Here is a 24,476-nt window from a genome sequence, read left to right as displayed (position 1 = left end):
ACAGGAAATCTCTCTACTGAGATTTACAGCTCACACATTAAAGACTGATGAAGCATCCCTCTCTCATAGGCAGGACTTCCCTGTTAGTGAGAGCCCCAGAAAACTGGGTTAGGTGGATGGTGAGCGAAAGCAAGTCAGCTCAAAGTGTTTGTCATGAACCTCCATGTCTCTGAAGCTGTTGTGGTCTCAGTCTGACACTGCTGGATAGTTTACTGGGAAATCTGGAAATGAGCAAACATGGCGCCCTCTGTGTCAAAGGTCGGCACACAGGCCTGCGCACTTGGATAAAGAACAAAGCATTCTGCTGTGATAAACAAAGAGAGTGGAGAACAAGAAGCCCGGCCCTTCCTTCATCCGTGCACAGCAGTTGTCAGAGAGCTCTGGACAGTTTACCCCCTCCTGTTTCTGAAAAGCAGACAGTCATCACCAAATCAGTTCCAAAGGAAGCACATTTTAATTAAAAAAAAAAGTCATGAGTGATACTTCAACAAATATTAACATTTGAAACCCCCGTGTTTTCATTTGTGATTTCCCCCTATCTGAAACCTCTGGGGCTGGCTGACATCCTGATCAACTCCAAAGGAAGGAAAGCCATCCAAAGGCAGGATGGGTGTGGCCGCATGGAGGTCACCATGGAAACGAAGAAAACTGGGGCTATTTATGTATTCGCTAGTTGGTCATTCGGCCACTGGGCTGGAGGGCATTGTGCCACTTGGTACCTTGGTAACAAACTTCAAAAGAAGCAGCCCCATTTTTAGGCTCTTTTGTTTAGTTCTCACTTCACAGCAAAGCAAGTTGCAAGCTCACCCCTGTAATAGTTCTGAGCTTGCGTGCGTGCGCACACACACAGCAAGCAGCGGGAGGCCTCCTCCCCTTTGGGAAAAGCCCCCACATTCCTAAATTAGGAACATCCCAGTACAGTGTTCAAAATGCATCATACATATTTGCCTTCTTGAAATTTTATTAGTGGTAATAAGCCAATAGAAAAGGGATAACAAAAAAAGAAAAGTTAAGGATAAATACCTTCTTCCTGATTAATTACACATTTACACACACACACACACACACACACACACACACACACACACACACACATCCTCTGGGTGAACTAATTCCCACAGTTACACAACATAGTTGACAGAAACTATGTGTGCAGTGGATCTTGGCAGCTGGTAATGGACCTTGGATGAATCCTGCCAATTCTTAGCCTAGATCACCAACTTCTCCACACTAAGTGTACTTGTGGTTTCATCCTCTTCGTTGGAGCCGAAATATCCCGGGAGGTCCAGCATTCTCTGCTCAGCCTCAGTGAGGCGGAAGGAGGTGTTGTCATAGAAGGCGAACTCCGGGTGAATGGGGTAGCTCTGACACTTATCTTTTCTGCAGTGAGAAGGACTAAGCTGACTGACTTTCTGGTAGCTATCTTTGAGGAAGATGGGGGAGGACTGCTTCCTGGAAACACTCTTGTGACTTGGGGACGGTCCCCTGTGAGCCCGGTGAGGTTCCATTTTCTCAGCTCCTGCCACCAATCCTGTCTGGCGATCCCCCAGGTCCGGCTTCCTCCTAGGGTGCCCCACGGTGTAGGATTTAGAAAGAGGGCCCAAAGGACTACCGGTCCGACCTGCCCCTTGGAAGTGTTCGGGTCTCTCTGGAAGCACGTGGGCGCTTCGACTGGGAGGCCTACACCTATCCTCCAGATGGTCCCAGGTCCTCATCCTGGAACTGTAGGCCGGGGCCTGGCGGGGAGTGAGGGCTGACAAACTTCTCTCCCGGAAAGGGCGGGACTGCTTGGTTTCGTGAAAGCTAGCGGTCCTCCTGAAGAGGGAACTTCTGGAGTGGCACCTCTCGGATGAGCCATCTCTCCCACCAGTGGATCTCAACTGGGACTTGCGGATCAGGGTCTGGCTGGGACTGACTGCACAGCTGGGCGGAGGCACGAGGCAATCCAGTCTGGAGGGGGGCCTCTCCCCTGTACTTGCCACAGGCTGGTCCAGAAATGGAGACTTAATTCGGAACTTGCTTGCTGCGGCCTCTTCGGGGCACTCTAGGTCTAAGGGAGGGCTGGCAGCGGCATCCACTACAGTGTCTGTCAGGGGATTCTGAGACACGTGGTACACTTTGGTGGTCTCTGTCAGCCCTTTCTTCTTCATCTCCTTCAACTGCTGCTGGGCAAGGCGGTAGCTAAACAGGGGCGGGATGATCTTCTGAGCGTTGGACTGGAAGCTCTCGCTGCCGGAGGCCTCATCCTCGGGAGCCGCTGGTGCACTGCACCTGTAAGTCAACGGGATGCCCGAGTCCCCTGGGCTTCCCCTGGGTCCGTCACCCGCATCCGAGAAGCTTCCTCGAGGCTCGCTCAGCTCGCAGATGTTCTCCTCATCCGAGTTCTTCCGGAAGCCAGGGGAATGGATGGAGTTGTGCCGAGCAGGGGTGCTGCATTTGGGGGCCCGGCCGAATCGCCTCCAGAGAGTGATGAGCACCGTGACAATGACAATGAACAAACACAGGGATATTCCTGTGACGGTCACGACGTTGTTGGACTTCACCGGATCCTGGGGCGGAATGGGTGATGGGCCTGGTGGCCGGAAAACTTGGAAAAGAAAGAAAGAAAAAAAAGTTTAAACCAAGCATAGTCTCCTATGTTGATTTCTCTGCGTGATTTTAGGGCCTAAGTAGTTGCCCCAGTTATCGGAGCAATTTAAAAGGAAAAAAACCAACGACTTGGATTCCTGCTGAGTGTAGGCAAACCAAGGTGACCAGTAAGGAGAAAACCCTGCAAAATCTGGGACCACAGAAACGAGGCTGCCAGAGAAGCCACAACCAAGAGACTTCTGTGCCCGCCTGCTCCTGCCAAGCCTCTCCTGCTTGGGCTACCTATAATTAAGTGTACCCGCGAGAGGTATGTGGGGAAAGCCTAAAACTCAAAACCATGACTTGGGTAACCATACCTAACCTTTCACAATTAGCAAAACCCACGGAGGAAAATCACGGCTGTTAGTTGTGTAGTACACCACTTGTCCCTTCCTGATAATCCAGAACCCGTCTCCTGCTCTCAACGGCCACGACCCTTCCCAGCATCCACCTGGCAAAGACTCATCTTCATATCTGAACTCTCTCCAACGTGTGTCCAACAGTTATCATGGTTTGTGAAACTGTAAAACCCTATCCAAACACCTGGAAACGTAACTCGGACTATTGCCTCCTAACCTCATTGGCCCCATTACACCACCTGCGCATGCGCACCTTGGTCACTGCCCACTACTGAAGTCCTTCTAGACGCCTGTGTCTTGTTCTCTATGGTATCAGTGTTTCACTACCTCACCTGGCTCCCGATGTTTCCCTTGTGCTTTTCTGCTGTTCTCTAGAGCACACCTTATTCCAAATGCCTCAGGCTCCTTCATCTATCTTCGTCTCTCCTCATCTCAGGTGAAACCTGTCCACCCAACAGAGCAACCTCCGCCCCGCCCCCCCCCATCTTCCTCCCTCCCCAACCCTCTCAGCTGGAAACTGTAATGCATGATATGTCTTTGTTTTGTTTTAAAGATCAGGGTCGTGTGTGCGTGTGTGTGTGTGTGTGTGTGTGTGTGTGTGTGTGTGTGTGTGTGTGTGTGTGTGTGTGTTTCAATGATCACAACTCATTTTATTAGAAAAGCACAGGCAGGGCTGTCTATATCTTACATCCTTCTAGAGGACCAATCCAGGGCCTCAGACCTCTAAGGACTCTTACTTCTGAGCTACATTCCTAGCTTTTTCTCCTCCTCCCCCAAGAGCCTGTGAGAAGCTTCTCCTGATATACCCAATTTTAAGGGTACATAGTTTCACAGGCCATTCAATGGCCAGTACTAAATAGAGTCCTTCATCCTTCATGCCCGTCCCTTGCCACACCCAGGGGCTTCGCATCCCTCTCTGCCTGAATCCCTATGGCCACCACTCAAGTTTTCACTTAGGGTACTGAAAACTCCTTAAGAGGCACACTATGCAAACCTACCCTTTTTATTTGTATTCGTGTTATAGCAAAGATATGTCTATAGTGCAGGCTCCAACCTTTGGGGCCCACTGGGATGCTTTGTTCTTCCCCTCGCCTCCAGGCTCACCAGCTTCTAGGCACAGTGAGCTCTCTGCGGTTTTCCGGTCTCTCCTGTCCTTTTGGCTGCTGCTCCCTTAATTAAACCCCTTTGAACATTTCGCCCACCTGGGTGATGCAGTCTCTCTTCTCAGACTTCAGCTCAAGCAAGAAGAGCTCCTTTATTTTTTTGGTTTTTTTTTTTTTTTTTTTTTTTGGTTTTTGGTTTTTGGTTTTTTGAGACAGGGTTTCTCTGTGTAGGCTTGGCTGTCCTGGACTCGCTTTGTAGACCAGGCTGGCCTCGAACTCACAGCGATCCGCCTGCCTCTGCCTCCCGAGTGCTGGGATTAAAGGCGTGCGCCACCACGCCCGGCTTAAGAAGAGCTCCTTTAAAATGGATTTTCACCCTACAGGCTTCTGTAGAGGGCTGTGGGCTCCTTTACCACTTCAGGCTTTGCACTGTATCATGTATCTCTATGCACCTTCCAGGATACTATATCTCATTTCAAGCTGAGGATATATCTTTTAAGTAAATTCGGTATTTACTTACAATCCCAGTCATGGCTAACTGTAACCTGCACATAGATGGTACCCAATAACCAGTAGTTTAATTAACAGATTCATTCATTATTAAAAAGGACCATAGTAAAACGATCACTATTACACCAGATAAGATATGCCTACAGTAGCAATGGACTCCTCTTGCTCTCTTATTGAAGTGTCACATAGCTGTATCCAGACAGTGGCACAAAAGCATGTTCTTCTACAGCCAGACAAAACTCTAGATCCTCGATTCAGTGAAAACAATCAGTGAAAGATTTGTTCCCTGGTGTATCACTGTTATCGGCGATGACCGTTGATGACAGTGTCTGGCCCATCCCTGTCTCCTTTAACCCTTTCTGGAGATGCCTCTGACCTTTAGCAGGACCTTTACATCCCTTGGAAATGACAGACAGAATAGGAAGAAGCCAGTGCGTGGAAAGATCATCTTATCCAACCAAGCATTTATCTCAGGCCCTCCGTGTCCAAGAAGGGGCATGTTCAGCTCTTAGCTGTCTTGTTAGAAACATATGCATGTCCAGTGCCCACCCAACATGACAAGTTAGAAAGTGAGAACATGAAATAGAATCACGTTCTCTCCCCGCCACACACACACAATTGCTAATTCCACTTGCTGATGCCTCCTCCAGAAAGCCACTCTGGCCTGAATACAAAGGGAAAGTACTTAAGAACAGGCTGCTTATTGTGTGCAGTTGGTACCACTCCCTTTGGTCCCTCACTTTGTGACTCTGGGCAGGGCAACTCCATGTGCCCAGAGCCTTCCTCTAAATGTGGAGACAAGGGTGTGGTGTTGAGTTGTCACTCAGTACCTGAGCACTGTCTCCTGGGTTCTTGGGGAGATCAGATTCTGCAGGGGTCATATTTGCATAGAGTTCACACACATTTTTTAGGTCACCCACAATGCCCAGTATAGTATAAAAGTTATGTAACTAGTTTTCATACTGTATTGTTTACAGAATAATGACAAGAACAGCTGGGACTGGCATTAATGGCAGAGCAGGGAAAGACACCTGCCACAGAGCCTGACAGCTTGAGTCTGGCTCCTAGCACGTTCACGGCAGAAAGAACAAATGCTTGCAGGTTATCCTATGACCTCTACACAAGCACCATGGCACATGCGTGCACTCCAAAGCTCATGTGCATGTGTCCATGAAAGATGTTAAATGTTAAAAAAAAAAAGTGGGAAAATGTCTTTACATATTCCGATGCAATTTTTTTATAAGTTTGGGACTTATTAAATAAGGTGGGGAGAAGGGACCCTAGGTTAGGGCCACAAGAAGAAGACAAAATGGAGAATTACATTCTTCAGATGTTAAAATAAAGAAAATAAGGCCCGTGGTACTAGCTGAAAAGGTAAAGTAGCACGAAAGACCATGTAAGACCACAGGTGAGGACACTGGGAAAGGCTGCTGGGTGCCTACGGTTTGGGCTAGAAGGTTCTTTCAGATTCAAGCACAGGAAAGCATCTAACCTCCTTCCAGTCCCCAAAGGACAAGAACTAAGGGTGCCTTTGAATACAGAACAGAGAATATAAAGAAGGTGGCCTCAACAGAGGGACATTATCTAAAAGTCAGGGCCACAGTGGAAGCTGGCCACCTAACCCCAGCTGCTTCTCAGGAGGTGGTTGGTAAATCTGGCTGAGGTACCATCACCTCCAAGGACCACTTACATCAAATACCCTTCGAGCACCTATCACGGCGAACCTTGATGATGCTTAGAAAGGCAGGAAAGTCCTCTCCCTGGGGATGGCAAGAAAAACTATCCCTGCCTCCTCCCAGATATAACCGGTAACAAATGACCTTAGGCTTCTGTAAAGGAAAACACAGGGTGACCTGCTCCAATCCACACGCCACCCTTTGCACAACCTCTGAGACGACACGGATAAAATAAAAGAGAGGTTTTTCCCTAGGATTTTTTTTTTCTCACATTCTGTTTTGGTTTAAGGTAGGACAGAAATAACACCAACTAGCTGCGCATGGTGGCATGCCTGCAATCCTAGCATTCCAGGGGCTGAGACAAGGTAACAATTCAGGAATAGCCTGAACTAACAGAGCAAGATCCTCCCCCCCTCTGCAAAAAATCTGATGCCAGCAAGATGGCTCAATTGGTATGCCACCTGCTGCCACGCCTGAGAACCTGGATTCCACGTGGGCAGGAAAGAACAGATTCCTGCAACATTCTCCACCAACAAGTTCTGTGTTGTTTTTTTTTTTTTAAAAAATAACTTAATATGTCTGAACCTTTAGACATAGTCCTGTGTAACTTCCCTCACCTCCAATATTGAATCCTGTCATCTCACTGGCAAGTTACTGTCCCAGCTACTCCAAGTTTTAGACACTGGTGAGTACAAAGCCAGAACAATCCGTGGCGATCAGAGAAGCAAGCTTGCACTGAGCAGACTGGTGCTTCCCGGACAGGCCTGGTTGACAGAGGCTCTGAGGAGTCACCCGAAAAGAACCAAGAACACCTACCAGCACACTCCTCCAGGGAGCACAAAGAGGTCTCGGAGGACATTCCAGAACAGCTGGGGCTGGAGGGGAAAGAAGTGAGACACACACGGCGACGCTCCCGGACAGCATCCCCGCACGTGGTGCTACACTGACTCCACGGCTGCCATGGTCCCCAAGTTTCTGCAAGGATATAAGCCATGGTTTTAGTGCTGTTTCCCTTGAGACTCAAGATTTCACTGCCCGGCCCCCTAGACGAGGCAGCAAAACTCAAAGCTCTGGTCTTAAAAAGCTAGAAGTAAATAAAAAAAAAAATCACGTAGATGTAAAAATTTGTTAGTCTTAATCTCAAAAACAAAGAAATGCTGTATAGTCTATAAAGTCTTCGCCAGTCTTAGCATTCCTACAACCCACCAACCAAAGAGCTGAGGTCAGAGGGCAACAGAACAGCCTGCACTGAAAGGAGAGTCAGGCCCCTCCAAGGAAAGAGGGGGTGCAACTCTTGTTTGCCTGGGACACAGTCCAGGACCCACCCACACAAGCTCATCAGACAGACACATCTAAAATGAAGTGAGTTACTGAGCTACTGAAAGAGCAGGATGAGAAGGCAAAGCCCCTGGGGATGAGGTAGGAACAGGAATTTGTACCCACTTGTTCTCTTCTCCAGGAATCCCACCGGGAAGACTGAGGTCATAGTATGGAAGCAGACAGAGCCTCCTCACCATGTGTGTCTGAAGGTGGAGTAGGTCACGGTAACAAAAAGACATCAAACCTTATAGACCTTTCCTCTCATCTTCTCAACTGAACAACAGCCTCAGCCATTGAGAAAACCGTAGCAAGGCCAGGCGTGGTGGCGCACGCCTTTAATCCCAGCACTCGGGAGGCAGAGGCAGGCGGATCGCTGTGAGTTCGAGGCCAGCCTGGTCTACAAAGTGAGTCCAGGATGGCCAAGGCTACACAGAGAAACCCTGTCTCAAAAAACCAAAAAAAAAAAAAAAAGAAAAAGAAAAAGAAAAAAAAAAAGAAAGAAAAGAGAAAACCGTAGCAAACTGTCATGCTGAGGGTGTTAACTGAGGCCAACAGCCAAGACAGACTGGAAAGAAGGAGGCTCCTTGGCTCTTGGGGAAGAGCTGAAAACATCCTGGGCCCATGCTATCCGAAGCCTTCCACGGCTACAGATCACAGAGGCCTACCTCATCTCTGAGATTCAGATACACAGCACTGGCTTCAGATGCGAGAGAACCACCACAAGGCAGCTAGTAAGTCAAGCACCTAGTAGCTTAGTATTAGCAACAAGTAATACCTCCAGGTTAGAAAATTAAGTTCCGGGCTGGAGAGATGGCTCAGCAGTTAAGAGCACTGACTGTGCTTCCAGAGGTCCTGAGTTCAATTCCCAGCAACCACATGGTGGCTCACAACCATCTATAATGTGATTTGATGCATACTGTATACATAATAAATAAATCTTAAAAAAAAAAAGAAAGAAAGAAAGAAAGAAAGAAAATTAAGTTCCAAGCGCCAAATGCCAACACCTTGGAGCCAGCAGAAGGCAAGAGCTAGAGGCGAAATCCAGTCTGAAGGCTGGCAATACGTCTCAACAGGAAAGGCTGCTTGCTACTAAGCCGGAAGATCTGACTGAGGTCAATCTCTGGAATGCACATACAAATCCTCCAGGATGACCTCTCATTTCCACATGGGTGCCAAGACTAAAAGTGACGGTCGACCAGAAACATGAAGACGATCCTGTTGGCAGCACAATGTTTGCCCTAAACACAAAGTTAACGCCGACAGAGACTCTGTAGGAGCTGGGCTCAGTAGGAGTTGCCAGAGCAACACCAGCAGCCCAAATGTGGCCCAGTTGTTACCACATTAACCCAAACCCCACAAAAATAGCCTATTGAAAGCAGATGTATGCCATTTCTGGGACTAAATTACATTTGTCTCAGTGTCTACAATTTTAGACAATGCCAAGGTGCATTAAAAAAGTGAGGAAAAAGAATAAAACCACAGAGTGAGTTCCAGGACAGTCAAGACTACACAGAGAAACCATATCTCAACAAACAAACAAGACTAATGTGTTAAATTAGACATTAGTGGGAAATCCAAACAAGATATACAGGCGCATGAAAAGGCATCACTACTACGGTAAGCTGAAAAGATAAATGGAAACGCTAAAACCACAAAAATCCCTTCCCCAGCTCCCAGTATATTCAACACACCTGAAGAAAATAAATATAATTATAAGTAACTAGAAATAACTCAAATGGAAACATAAAGATATCTGAGTAGAATATGCATGCAAAAAGCACGTGGTGGGAGTGTGACACAGCCCAACCCCACCCTGTGCAGCAGTGTTGGGAGGAAACCTAGTGGAAAGTATTTCGGTCCTAAAGGCTCTGCCATCATGAATGTTGCTAATTGATTTCATCCCAAAAGATGTGGGATGTGCATTCTTTCTCCTTTTCTCCTGTTTCCCTGGTGACATAGCAGGAAGGTCCTCACCAGATGCAGCCTCCTTGGCTTTGGCCTTCCTAGCATCTTGAATTAGAAATAAACCCCAGTTCTTTATAAATTATCCACACTCAGATATTCTGTTATTATATATAGCACAAAGATGGACTAAGATAAAAAGAGGAAATGACCCGAGCCACTCACATGAGTGAGTAAGAGAAGCCCAAACTGTGGGTAGCTGGAAGATGCCAAGTAGACTCTCACATGTGTATTTGGAATTCTGGAAGGATACGGCAGAATAAGGGAGAAAAATTACTTGAAAAGATATGTCTTAAAACCACCCAAAATTAATAAAGATGCTACAGGACAAATTCAAGATGCTCAGGAAACATCAAGTAGGAAAACATACATAAAGAAAACAGAGAAACATGTCACTAAGATGATTTGATGGATAAAGGCACTAGTCCTGTAACTTGGAAGCCTGGATTCCAGCCCCCCAAAACTGGGGTAAAGGCAGAAGGAGAAAACAGACACAAAGTTGTCCTCTGGCCTCCTCACCTGCAGGAGGATGATACACACTCCCGGCTCCCAGGCAATAATAATAAATAAATACTTTTTTAAAAGTTAAGCTGGTGAGATGGCTCTGTTGGTGAGTCACCTGCTGCCAAGCCTGAAAACTTGAGGTCCATCCCCTGGACCAACATGGTGAAAGCAAAGCACCCACTCCCATGAACTGTCCTCTGACCTGAACATGGGTGCTGCCTAAAGGAGACCAGAACAATGAGAATGCTAGGAGACACGCCATTGTGAAAGGGGGAAGTCTTAAAGGGCCCCACCCCCAGGAAAAGAACCACAGGAAGCCAATACCCGATAAGAGAAGAATTAGTCTTCCCCAGAAATCAGCCTCCTAAAGTTATATAACACCAACTGGTCAGCCCTGACACCATGTACATAAGCACAACACTAAACAGACTCAGCAGGTTGTATGTACGTGCTTATGTGTGTATACATAGATGCGTGTCTGCATATGTAACAATAATAAAGAGAAAGAGGCCATGAATTTGACACAGAGTAAGGGGAAGTGGAAAGGACTGGGGGGAGAAAAGGCAAGAGGGAAAATGATGAAATTATATTTTAATTAAAATAACATTATTAAAGAAAAAATGAAACCATTTCTCACAGGTAGATAGAGGTAAAGATATATATTAAAACCCCTAGGACAACAACTAAAAATATTTTAAGGTATAAATTCATGGTTAAAGTAAATCATAAAAGTCTTCAGTTAACCTAGAAAAAACAAAACAAAAAACAAAACAAAGATCTAATGGAAGAAATATAAGTCAAGAAAAAATAGACTTTAATCCAAGCATGTAATAATAATACTAAACATAAGTTGTATAAGCATACCAATGCGTGGTGGTGCACGCCTTTAATCCAAGCACTCAGGAGGTAGAGGCAGGCGGATTGTTAGACTGGATTAAAAATTTGGTATGACCTTTGTGTGTGTGTGTGTGTGTGTGTGTGTGTGTGTGTGTGTGTGTGTCCTGTTTGAAAGTAAGAACTTTGTTTACATAAACACATATAAACAATGTATAATATATAAAACAATATAAGAAACTATACCTCATGAACATTGAAAGAAAATGGAGTACCTATATGAACAAAATACAAGGGGCTGGAGAGATGGCTCAGTAGTTAAGGCCACTGGCTGCTCTTGCAGAGGACCCAGGTTCAATTCCCAGCTCCCATGTGGCAGCTCACAACTGTCTGTAACTCCAGTCCCAGGGGATCCTACAGCGTCTGGCCTCCACAGGCACCAGGCATGCCCATGACGCATAGCCATATACGTAAGCAAAATGCCTATATACATTAAAAGACAAACAAACAAACCAAAAGACCAAACTGGCTGTGGAACCAGAGATATTACCTGAATATAGAGGAATAACACATGACAAATGAGTCACTTTACTCTTTTCTCTCAATAGTCCTAAAGGCAGATCCGCCTATAAACAGAGCCTCAAAATACACAAAACTGCCCCCAAACAGCTTTCTTCCAGGCCTGGGGATGGAACCCAGAGCCCCTGGCAATCAAAACAAGTGCCCTACCACTGAGCTACAGCCTTCAGACAAGAGGCTGCTGATAAATTCAAACTTCTCCTCAAAGCAGATAAGAAATCGCGGCCACACACAATAACTTATCTCTTATTGCAAATCAATCCAAATCCTTCTCTATCAGTCTGCACCGACCCTACTATCTGCCAGAGCTCGCCCACATTACGAATCCTCTGTGTAACAACGGTTCTTCATCCATCGTGGACAAAAACTTCTAAACCCGGCTCCAGGTATGCAAAGCCCTGCAAAGCCATCAGGAAAGTGCGCAGGGCAGGTGTGTTCTCGGCGGAGCCAAGTGGTGCAATCGTTGGGAGTGAGTCATGGAATATGAGTTCGTTAAGGTAATTAAGGCTCTGGGGGTTTTCACGAGAGTATGGGCATCATAAACGAGTATCATGGACCAAAACGTCAGCTGAGATGTGGCAATGATATTCCACACAGAGGTCCAACTGAACACAATATCGGTTCTGTGCCTCCCGGATCACACTGTAGTGCGTCCCGCAGCAGAACAATGAGCCGGCTTTGTCTGCAAGGCTCCGGAGCAGCTCAGGCAGAGTGTGCCCCGGGCCTCCACAGCTCTGGGAAGCTCCTGTGAAAGTCGCTCTGTGTTCACCTAACGTGATTTATTTCCTAAAAATCTACTGGGAATTCTGTCACTGTAAGATCTACAGAAAATTAGGTCAACATACAGTTCATTTACCATTTTCCTGTGTTCGTGCCTCATAACACAAAACGGAGAATGACAAGACAGTGGTCCTCTGGTTTCTCTCAGCATTCCAACTGAAAGCCCAAGATTGGTAAATTGGATTTAAAAAAACAGGACCCAGCTGCTTTAAAAAGACTTTTGACTTTTTGTAAATATAGTTTCTTTAAGTCATTTGTGAAAAAAAGCCAACAGGCTGAGCGTGGTAACATAGGCCTTTAATCCTAGCTCTCGGGGAGGCAGAGGCAGGTGGATCTCTGTAGTTCAAGGCCAGCCTGATCTACAAAGCGAGGGCTGTTACAGAAAGAAACGCTGTCTTGAAAAACCAATAAATAAATAAATAAACAAATCTTAATGTAAAAACTTTTTTTTAATTTTAAAATGTTGTGTTTGGGACTTAAGAGGTGGCTTGTTTGTTAAGAACTTTTGTGTGGGACCATGTCCCTTGGATGGGGAGGCCTGGTGGCACTCAGAGGAAGGATAATAGGTCACCAAGAAGAGACTCGATACCCTATGAGCATATGCAGGGGGAGGAGGTCCCCCTCAGTCACAGACATAGGGGAAGGGAGTAGGGGGGAGGGGAAGCGGGAGGGAGGGAGGAATGGACGGATACAAGGGATGGGCTAACAATTGAGATGTAATATGAATAAATTAATAAAAATTTAAAAAAAAATTAAAAAACAAAACAAAACAAAACAAAAAACAACAACAATAACAACAAAAGAACTTTTGTGTGCAAGCAAGCGGGTCTGAATCCAAATTCATCCCCAGCACCTGTGTCAACGCCAGGCATGGCCGCCTGTGCCTGCAATTCTAGCACTGACATTGGGAGCAGGCACAAGCCAGCTGAAACAGCTTCAGTTCAGTAAGAGACCCTAGCTCAAAAACAGCAAGAAAAAGAAGGTGGAGCGCGTTAGAGGAAGACGCCGGAAGGAGGCGCCTTCTCATCAAAGACACTGGCACTCACACATACGTGTGCACGTGCATGCACATCTACCATGCAGATGTTGTGCTGTTCCCCCAGAACGTAAAATCATGGCTCAAAGGACAACAAAAAGTAACCATTTAAACTACTCTTAGCCGGGCAGTGGTGGCACACACCTTTAATCCCAGCACTCGGGAGGCAGAGGCAGGCGGGTCACTGTGAGTTCGAGGCCAGCCTGGTCTACAAAGTGAGTCCAGGACAGCCAAGGCTACACAGAGAAACCCTGTCTCGAAAAACAAAACAAAAACAAAATAAACTACTCTCTTTTTTTAAAAAAAATCTATTTCTAAATCAAAATAACTAAATAGGAATTACTTCTGTTCAATTCAATCAATGATCAAATTTACACAGGAAAAATGTTTAAGTGCTTAAGCTTCAGAGCCCTGAATATAATAAACAACTCTGAAGAACATACTCTGGTGTGGGAATTCATTAGACATCGTTAGTCCAAACATCACACATGAAGAGCAAGATGACCACTACTCCAAATAGTTGTTCTTCATGAATGAAAGGTAATTTTATTTGGTCCCCCTTAGACTTCCATAGATAAATATCTATGTGTCTATATCTATACTTATATCTATAGGTAGGTAGGTAGGTAGATAGATAGATAGATAGATAGATAGATAGATAGATAGATAGATAGATAGTTTAAAACAAGCTTGTTTGGCCAGGTAAAAATGCCTTTCCAACCACCACAAGAGATCATTTCTGAATGAACAAAATTTGTCTGGAATGTGATAAGAAAACTAGTTTCTGTCTTTAAGACTATGTGAAGAACAAAGCTGAAGAGATAGTGACATTTGTACGACACTGTGCTCTAGAGACCAAGGAAACAAAACATGCTGAGAAGAAATCCCCCAGAGTGAGTGAGACTCAAGGACACCCGGGAGAAGCAGTTAAGATTTTTCTCTGCACAGAGCAAGGCTCACCTCTACTGAACAGGTCATGTGCATCCCTGGCTACTGGACATATATACATTACAAGTCTTCCAAAAAAGGCTACACAGTACAGGACGGATGAGGAAGGGAAAAAAAAAAAAAACAGGATCTTTCCCAGTCGGAAAGTATTTTATTATCTTATATAGGGATTGACGTACGGAAGGCGACCACAGGACAGTGGTAACAGCTCCTCGCCAAGCTGGTCTGCTTAGCCTCTGGTCTCCGCTTGGTTTGTGGCTCCGGGAATAGAAGCTGGGGCAAATGCACAGCTGCTGAGAGACATCCCCAGTTTGTCTGACGCATCGCTCACACTTCCTGAGTGGCTTACTTCACTTTCCTGTGCCTTCACTTCCCCCTCTATAAAACCGACAATTCAGTGAGCCTAAGTGATAGGGTAGATAGGATTATAAGGCCCAAACAGGTTAATAGTGACAAAAAGCATTTAGAACAGTACCAGGGATGAATTAATCGTGTAAAGAACGTGAGTCCGTTTGGCAACACCCGAAATGTACTGTATCCTAGGATCCTAAGATACGTTTGGAAGAAGAGACGGACATAAACACATTTGTCCATTAACAAGAGATTTAGTGAGTCAGTGACTCACGAAGGATGCAGTGAGGAGGCTGGAAGATTTATGGGTAAAGTGCTGCGATGGGAGGACCTCTCCCCAGTACCCACGTGAAAACCTGGGAGTCATTTCTCAGGAGTCACCCACTTTGCTTCTGTCTGGACATGATTTCTCACCAGGTCCTGGGACCTCTCCATTAGGCTAGACTGACTGGCCAGCGAGCCCCAGGGATCCCTATGCTCACACCTCCCCAGGTTTTCACACCCCCGCCCCCACGCACACACCCCACCCCCACGCACACACAGACTAGTGTTTGTGATGCTGGAAGTTACCCTGCACACTACCAAAGGAGAAAGGTAAACACCAAAACAGCTACAAAACCTTCCATCTACAATGGTGATCCGCCTGCAAGATATGCTGGTTGGTGCAACAGTGGCCCAAAGCTTTGGGGAGTAACCAACCAGTATCTTATTTGATTTAAGGCCCACTCCATGAGATGGAAGCTGTACCTTACGCCATACCTTATGCTGTGTGGGTAATTAAGACTCTGACACTAGATAGTCCAGGGACTTAGGAGGAAAAAATGATGTAGCAATAAAATGACTCCTAATGATATTCTGCCATACTCATAGATCAGTGCCTTGCTCAGCCATCACTGGAGACACTGTCTCATGTAGCAGATGGGAACAAAATACAGAGACCCACGGCCAGATATGCAGAGAGTGAGAGACCTTGGGACACTGACCTCTAAATGGGATGTCTCCATCAAATTCCTCTCCTCGGAGCTATGGAATTTACAGGAGACGAGACAGAAAGATTGTAAGATCCAGAGGGGGTGGAGGGCAGCAAGGAATACAGCAGGACAGATGCACACACGAATTCGCAGAGACTGAGGCAGCATGCACTGGAGCTGCACACATTTACAGCACATGATGGGGTCCTAGATCTGAAAGGAGAAGTGGACACATGTCCCCACCCCAGCCCAGGAAGTGGACACATGTCCCCACCCCTAACCCAGCAGCTATCTTCAATTGATAACCACTTACAAATGAAAAAAAAAATTGGTTTTCTCTAAGGGTATCTTAGTGGGGAAACAAAACACATTTAAGGATAGGCCCCGTGCTCAGCAGAAATGGCCAACACAAAGTGAGCTCAATGGCGTCTGTGGAGGTTCTTTGTCTCCTAATGTTAAGATGAAGTTTGTTTGTTTGTTTTTTTTAACCTTACAGGTCCTTCCCATGCATCCACACGCTTTCAGATTTGTGTTTTTGTGGGATTCTTGTGTATGGACACTCGTGCTACTCCCTGGATATATGCTTTTCTTGTGCTTTTTCTTTGGCTCTTTTTTCTTCAGTTTTTTTTTCCTGTTCCAATTTGTTTTACCTTATTTTATTTTATTATTTATTATTCCTTGGATGCCTGTTTGTTTTCTAATGAAGAAGGTGTGGATCTGGATGGGAGGGAAGGTAGGGAAGAACTGGGAGGGGTATGGGGAAGGGAAACTTTAATCAGAATATAGTATATGGAAAAAATCTATTTTCAATAAAATAAGCTATAGTGTCACCCCTAAGTGTCAAAGACCATACTGATAGAGGACACAAAACACTGAAGGAGCCAGAAGTTGGGGCGGACAGGAGTGAACCGGTGCCTTTTGGATGTGGCATAACCTCTGCACTCAGGACCTCTCTCACAGCGTCTGTAGCTGCCTGAACAAGACTGCCACGGAGTGGAGAGGGCCTCATGAGCCTCCATCACTAGCTGAAGAGCTGCTGATGGTTAATAGTCTTTGAGGGGTTTCGCGAATCTGATTAGTCCAACAGTCATATGGTCCCCCAGCCTCCAGCGAGCGCCACATCCCCACAATCTATGTCCACAGACTCAACTAGCTATGGCTAGAAAGCATTCGCGGGAAAATACCGCATCTCTACAGAACGCGTCCAGACTCTCTCTCTTCTTCCCATTGCTCTGGAAACAACACAAAATAACAGCCACTTACCCAGAATTACACTGTAACGTTTTACAAGGAACCCAGAGATGACTCGAGGTTCACGGGATGTGGCATGCTGGTTTTGTAAGAATCCTATGCACTGCTGGTACCGGGGGACCCCCAAACCAATGTCCCACAGAACCCGAGAGACCAGTATGCTCTTCATCTTTCAGAGATGACAATAATGCTAATTGGTACCTGAAGGATGAATGAACCGTGAACATCACGGCTCACCTACATCCTAGCAATTTTGATTACACAAAGGCACTGCTTTGATTTGTTTTTAAATGCTGAGAAATCTCCATACCAACCTATATTTCTCTGAATTAGCATGCACTCCTTTGCAGAAAAATGGCTTTTCCTCAAAATCCCAAAGTTAAAGCAGTATTTGTTCTTGCCCACATCAAACAAAGTGCAGTTAAACACTGTTCTCCTCTCTCCCAGGGGCAGGCTGTTCTCGGCCAGCTGGAAAGTTCTCTCATCCGGGTGTCTGGGGGCCTCTTTGTAAACAGCAAGCATTCCTTGGACAAAGACACAAGGAGGTGGCAGTACCATCACCTCCACCACAGATTCACATGTGACTTCTGGCACCATCATCAATTTGTATCCGAATTTTTGGGCCAGGTCAATAGGTCCCGTCGTAGCAATGACTGCGTCTTGGCCCAGCAACCTCAGCACCACCGTGACGTAGGCTTCCACCCCTATGGGTGCACAGCCAAACTCAACCCACTGGGCTTGAGTGAGTTTTGTCCTTTTGCTGGCTCTGATCTCCAGCGGCTGTGCCAAACTTGTCCTTGCCTCGGGAAGGCGGTCAGTGAAAATAACGTCCACCAGCATGTCCGGCTTGTCCACAGGAAACAGGCAGAGTGGCTGGGAGGTAAAAAGCCCCACTTGGAAGGTGCCTTCTGCTGCCTTGGTGGTCCTATTCAAATCGATATGAAAGACGGGCCACTCTACTTTCAGAAAGGCACTTTTCTCCCAGCGGGGAACTTGCGTGCCATCGTCTGTCACTTCTGGAATCATGACAAACCAGTAGTCACCAGCCTTCTTGAAGTAGAAGCATTCAAACTGAAGTGCCCCCTGGGACTGGTTGGTCAGGAGGTACTTAGTGGTAAGAGTCTGATTAGTGTTGGCCTCCCACAGCATGACAGACACGTTCCTCAGGGTCCCGTTAATGTCATCGAGATAGTGGAAACCCACTGACACTGTTCTGTTGCTCAGTGCAACATGGACTGGCTCTCGCAAGAGGAGGTAGTCAGCTTCTCCAAGGACTGAAAAGAAAAGAAATGGTCAGAGTTGGATTTTACAGGGTGCGTTTGAGTAGGGCTATTAGTGAAGCAATGAAAACAGCTTTTTTAGACACTAGAGAATGTGGAACCAAGCCAAGGATGCCACAGAATGACACCTGCCCTAAGAGGCTGAGCACCCATCTTGGTCTTTTCTAAGTGCTCTGCTCTCTCATCACCTTGTGTTTAAAATGGTGGTAAGCATTCTGAATTCACAACACTCTAACTGCAGTGAACAGCTATGAACATTGGGAAACAACTGACAATTCTCATACCTACAATTCAGTCCCTCACGTTTCTTTAATCATTTTCTGGTATTTAGGTATTTGGGTGGGGGGGGGCGGGGAGAGACAGACAACAGTTAGAGAACGTTTGATTTAAATGGAACAACAGAAACGGCTCTAGATTAGTTTAATTGTACAAAATTTAACTTTTCTTCAAAGTAATTGTTGCCCAGTATTCAAGATAAACACTTAGACATTTTTTTTTACTGGTAAAAGAATCAGTGTTCTCCCCGTGGGTAAGGAAGGAATTTTCAGGTGGAAAAGATATGTCATTTATTCCTTCTCCATTGGTTACCCATAATAGCATGAACATTTCTGAAATAACTAGGCACGTCCTTGGCAACTTTAATGACATTACAGCAACTGCTACTGGCATCGACAGCAGACATGACTACTAATTTCCCAAGTAGCATTCAGTTATGATCAACCATATCTTTTAAAAAGAGACCCAGCAGAGCAGCTGAAATGGTACAAAGGGTGCAGACACTAAGAATCTTTGTTTCTTTTCTGAACCGAATCCAAATACATATCAAAGCAGGCAGAATTTGGCAATGCAACAATCAGCTGGTCCGTGGCCGGGTAAGACATTATTCTATAATGAAAGAACTTCCAGGACCTCATTTTGGCTTGAAAAAAAAAAGTTGCATTGATTAAAAAATGTATTTTTCTTACTGTATATGCCCATGCGCATTAGTATATACAGATCATACTGTAAGTGTCTAAAGGAGCTCATGTATGTTTCTTTTACACTTACCGTCTTTAAACTCCCCTTATCTGTATTTAATCAATGTGAGCTGAGGAAAGTATGCACTAGTGACAGAGACTAAGAGACCAAAGTAATTTTAAAGATGTTTTTTCAAAAATAAATTTTCAAGTGTGTGTGAGAGAGAATTATCTAAGTACATATGTATGTACGTATGTATGTACGTATGTATATATGTATGTACCAGGCACATTGGATTCCCTTGGAGCTGAAGTTACGGATTATTGCACAGCCCCTGACATGGATGCTGGTAATGCAGCTCATGTCTTCCCACTTGCTATTCACTGCTGAACCATATCTCCAGCCCCACTATAGTCATTTTTATATAGTCAAATTTAAATCTGAAAGGGCAGGGTGGCTCTCTAGCGCATCTTAAGATGAAGGGGCACGGTGTCACTCTGTTAATGACTTTGTTAGGGTTTCTGTTGCTGTTATAAAGCACCATAGCCAAAACCAGCCTGGGGAGGAAATAGTTTATTTCAGCTTGTAACTGAATAACTTATTCTGGTGTCTAGGTATTTGGGGGTGGGAAATGGATATACAACAATTAGAGAAAGTTTGATTTAAATGGCATAATACAGACTTCTCTAGATTACTTAAAATGTAAAATGCTTAACTTCTCTTCAAAATTATGATTGTCTGATATTCAAGATAAACACAGATTTATTTTATTTTATTTTATTTTTTACCAGTTAAAGAACTAGTGTTCTTTGCTGGGGTGAGGAGGGAATTTTCAGGTAGATTAAAGATGTTATTTATTTATTCTTTGTTGGTCATCCATAATAGCACGGACATTTCTTAAGTTACTAGGTATGTCAGACTCCATCACTGAAAGAAGTCAGGGCAAGAAACCAACACAGGAACCTGGAGGCAGGAACTGAAGCAGAGCCATGGAGGAGTGCTGCGTACTGGCTTGCTTCTCAAGGCTCACTTAGCTCGCTTCCTTTCAGAACTCAGGGCCACCACTTGACCACAGCCGGTACCACCCACAGTGGTCTGGGCCCTCCCGCATCAATCATTAATCAAGAAAATGGCCTATAGGCCAATCTTACGTTGGCATTTTCTTAGTTGAGATTTCCTCTTGCCAAACGACTCTAGCTTGTGTCTCCCTGACACAATATTAACCAACACAGTTAACTAACAAGTGTGGTGTTGTTTGGTTTGGTTTGGTTTGAGCTTGGGTTCCATGTAGCAATCCTCCTGCCTCTACATCCCAAATGCTAGGAAGACAAGCATGCATCATGCCCAATGATCCACAGTCTATTATAAATGACAGAGATTGTCAATGAGGCTGGACAGATTCTGATTTAAATGGGAGCCAATTTATGAAAGCAACATACATGCCCATTGAAAAAGGAGAACAGAGAAGCAATGGGTGGTTCCCAGTGGGAGTAGAAAACACAAGGTATGCATTAAAGGAAGAAGTTGCTACTGTACCCCAGAATTCCTGCGTGTGTGGATGAGAAGACACGCTCCTTCTAAAAACTACAATCTGCTCCTACAACATTACTACACCATTCTAGGGTTTTGTTTTGTTTGTTTCTTCTGCTGTTTCATTTTCTTTTCTCTCACTTTTTACAGACTTTAAAGTAATTGGTATATTCATAAAAACATGTGCATATACACACAGGTGGATAACCCATAATGATAGATTTCATCTATATTCAGTAGATATAAAAAGGCAATAAAAAAAACTTGAGAAATTATCTTTTTGGTGAGGCATAGTGGTAAGGAGGCATATATATGACACATTACAGGCTAACCAGGGCTACACGGTAAGGCTCTGTCTCAGAAGAGAGAGGTAAGGCAACGTGTAATGTGATTGCTTTCATTTGTTTAATAGTAGTGAGAAGCCAGGCGTGGTGGTGCTCGCCTTTAATACCAGCACTCAGGAGGCAGAGAGGCAGGCGGATCTCTGTGAGTTAGAGGGCAGCCTGGTCTACAAAGTGAGTCCAAGATGGCCAAGGCTACACAGGGAAACTCTGTCTTGAGAAACCAAAAATTTTAAAGTGGGTTTAAAAAAAAAAGAGTTAAAACACATTTAAATCAAAATTTGAACCAACCAGGCAAAATCCCCATGGTACAGTACTTCCAGAGAGGTCAGGCTGTGGCTTCAGAAGTGTTTGGTTGGCTCCCTCCACCTCTCCCGTGCAGGGCAACTGGTATCAGTGCATCTGTTTCCCACTGACGCCAACGGTTTGTCGCGTTCTGGCCATACTCACCGCAGTCACAGAGCATCACCAGCAAGAGATTTGAAAAGTCCTTCAACATTGGTTTCATTCTGATCAGTAAAAGCCCAGGCCTTTAGTCTCCTCATGTCCTTCCTCACATCAAAATTGTGGGTTTTCTTTTTTTTTTTTTTTCCGAAAGCACCTGAAATTAGAAACCCAAAATTGAATACTTCATTTAACGTGATTCATAGAACCATAAAAACCACAAATGGCATTTGTTCACAAAACCACGAAGGCAGCAGGGCCTGGCTAAATGGATGTGGTTAAGAACACTTACTTTACTGCTCTTTCAAGAGTATCGGCGTTTGGTTCCCAGCACCCATGCTGGGCAGCTCACAGCACCTGTGTAACTCCAGCTCCTTCTCTGGCCTCTCAGGACACCTGCACACATGTGGCATACACTCAAGTGGATACCCACAAAACATCCATACATCAATAATAATAACAACAACAACAACAAATTGTGATTGTTCTTATTATTATTACTTATTTTAAATGGAAAAGCTACTCTTCTGAGAAGTCCAACTTTCTAGGCAGCATTAAAAGAAAGACAGAGAAGGCACTAACTTTCCCTGGAGAAAGGGCCTAAAATCACCTAGCGTCAAACATTCAAGGTACTTTCCATGGCAACACTATGCTACAAAAGACTTCCATCTTGCACCTTTGTAGCACATCCTTTAGTAGAGAGAGTCTGTTACTTGCTAAATTGTTTTTTTTTTTAAGATTTATTGATTTATTGTGTATACACAGTGCTTTGCCTGCATTAGGCCTGCAGGCCAGAAGAGGGCACCAGATCTCATTATAGATGGCTGGGAGCCACCATGTGGTTGCTGGGAATTGAACTCAGGACCTCTGGAAGAACAGCAGACAGTGCTCTTAACCACTGAGCCATCTCTCCAGCCCCTACTTGCTAAATTGTATCAAAGCTAAGAGCTGATAAAAAATGTTTTCAGGGAGATGATCCAAGATGGCCACACCTAACACACACCTTGTTTGAGCAGGAGGCCAGCAGTGAACGTTCAGCAACCCAAGGACTGATCTGAGACCTATACAACAACAGCACCAGTAACTCAACGCTAATAGCTAAGCTGGGTAATACTTTCACACTGCTCATATGTTTGGCATTCCACACTTATCAATTTAGTAAGTCTCCAAATTTTCATTTAATGCCATACTATGTGTATCCAAATCCTCTTTACATTGCTCCCACAAATGGGTTATTAACATTTTGCTTGCAAATTGGTATATTTATCTGGTTATGTACAAATGATGTCCCTTTAAAAAGATACCCAAGGTACCCATCTGGGATCCCAGTGGGCTATGTTCTGCTTCTCCCATACAGAGTGCTCCTAAACCTGTCACTGCCTGCCAGCTCGGGCCCCACCTCCCAGACCACTCCATCACTTTGGAACTCAGCTTCCTGCTGTACACCAGGGTCCCTCTTGTTCTTTCCTGCCATCCCTTTTCGTCCATTCCTCCTAGCCCGTCTTTATTCTTTAGAACCTGCAGAACTGCTCTCTACCAGGGACCCATAACTAGATGGGGTCACATTAGATGGGGTCACATTAGATGGGGTCATATTAGACGGGGACCCACATTGGTGCGACAGCAAACAAAGCAGGAAACACCATGCAAAAAAGGCAAGATCAGCTACCCACAACAAGAAACACCACAAATGTTACCATTCTAGATGCGTATTCTGAAGCACAAAACCATAAACATAAATTTAGCTGGAGAAGAGAAGGACTTCAAAATAGCAAGTATGGGTGTGTCCAAGTATAACAAAGGAGAAAAGAGTAAATGATTTAATGGGAACATTAATTGTTTTTTTTAGCGTTTTCACTTGATAAGTGTAAATGATTTAATGAGAACATAAACAGTTAAGTGAAAATGCTAAAAAACAATTAAAGACATAAAAATAGAATTTAACAAAGAAATAGAATCACTAAAGAACACCCAAACTGAAATAAACCTCAAAATATACTCAGGAAGGAAAGGGAAAAAAAAAGCTTAGAGGTAAGTCTCACCAACAGATTAAAAGACATAAAAAGGAGAATTTTGAGTCTTTAAGACAATGTAGACGAAATGGATAGCTTGATTAAAAAAAAAAAGATAAAGCTAAAAAACTTTAGCACAAAATATCCAAGAAATGTAGAATGCTATAAACAGGACAAACCTACAAATAATAAGAAACCTAGGTCAAAGGTACAGAAAATATTTTTACAAAATCATAGAAGATATGACCTATCAAAGTTACATAAAAATGAAATAAAAACAATTTTAAACAGGCCCATAACACCTAGTCAAATAAAAGCAGTAATTAAAAATCCCCACCAGAGCCCAAGGTCAGATGGGTTCAGCACATAATTCCATCAGCACTTAAAAGAATCATTCTGCAAAACAGGAATTCAAGGAACATTTCCAAATTATTTTTATGAAGCCACTATTACCCTGATACCAAAACCACACAATTACTTCGAAAAAGGGACATTTTAGCCCAACAACCCTTCTGAATATAGATGCAAAAATTCTCAACATAACACTTGCAAACCAAATTCAAGAACACATTAAAAAGATTGTCCATAACGATCAAGCAGGCTTTGTCCTAGTCATGCAGGGATGGTTCAACATGTGTAAATCAGGAAATGCGGCCCACCATACAGACAGACTGAAAGACAAGAAGCACATGACCTTCTCACTTGATGTAGAAAAGGCCTCTAACAAAATCCAACATCCCTTCATGACAAACGTTCTGCATAATCTAGGGATTTAAGAGACATGCCTCAACATAATGAAGGCAATATACCATAATCTCATAGCTCGAATCTAACTAAATGGGAAAAAAGCACAAAGCATTTCCACAAAACCAGGAGAAGGAGGAGGAGGAGGAAGAGGAGGAGGGGTGGGGAGGAGGAGGAGAAGAAGAAAAAGACAAAGCCATTCACTCTTTTCATTCCTGTTTGAAGTCTTAGCTAGAAAAGTAGGGCAACTGAAGAATCTCAAGAAAATACAAATAGGAAGAGAAGAAATCAAAGTATCTTTATTTGGTATGATTCTATAAGTAAAAAGCCCTAAAGATTCCACCAGAAAATTCCTA

General features: G+C 44.5%; 1 protein-coding gene across 3 annotated transcripts in view; it reads right to left on the bottom strand.

Annotated features, from left to right (window-relative positions):
- Nucleotides 1-939: 939 nt before the first annotated feature.
- The window catches only part of THSD1 (thrombospondin type 1 domain containing 1), a 32,741-nt gene continuing 9,204 nt past the window's right edge, over nucleotides 940-24,476 (bottom strand). Inside the window, exons 2-6 of one of the 3 annotated variants that reach the window (XM_084759284.1) lie at nucleotides 21,657-21,760; nucleotides 21,371-21,521; nucleotides 17,127-18,086; nucleotides 7,093-7,251; nucleotides 940-2,587 (exon numbers count right to left, since the gene is read on the bottom strand). In XM_084759284.1, coding sequence (XP_084615410.1) covers nucleotides 1,209-2,587; nucleotides 7,093-7,251; nucleotides 17,127-18,086; nucleotides 21,371-21,428 — 2,556 coding nt within the window. In that variant the 5' untranslated portion in view covers nucleotides 21,429-21,521; nucleotides 21,657-21,760 and the 3' untranslated portion in view covers nucleotides 940-1,208. The remainder of the gene's footprint in view (nucleotides 2,588-7,092; nucleotides 7,252-17,126; nucleotides 18,087-21,370; nucleotides 21,522-21,656; nucleotides 21,761-24,476) is intronic. The other 2 variants (XM_084759283.1, XM_084759285.1) reach the window with 2 other exon arrangements.

The sequence above is a fragment of the Acomys minous genome (genome assembly GCF_964271855.1).
Source record: "Acomys minous genome assembly, chromosome: 15".
Lineage (NCBI taxonomy): Eukaryota > Metazoa > Chordata > Mammalia > Rodentia > Muridae > Acomys > Acomys minous.
This window is presented reverse-complemented; position numbering and strand designations above follow the sequence as displayed.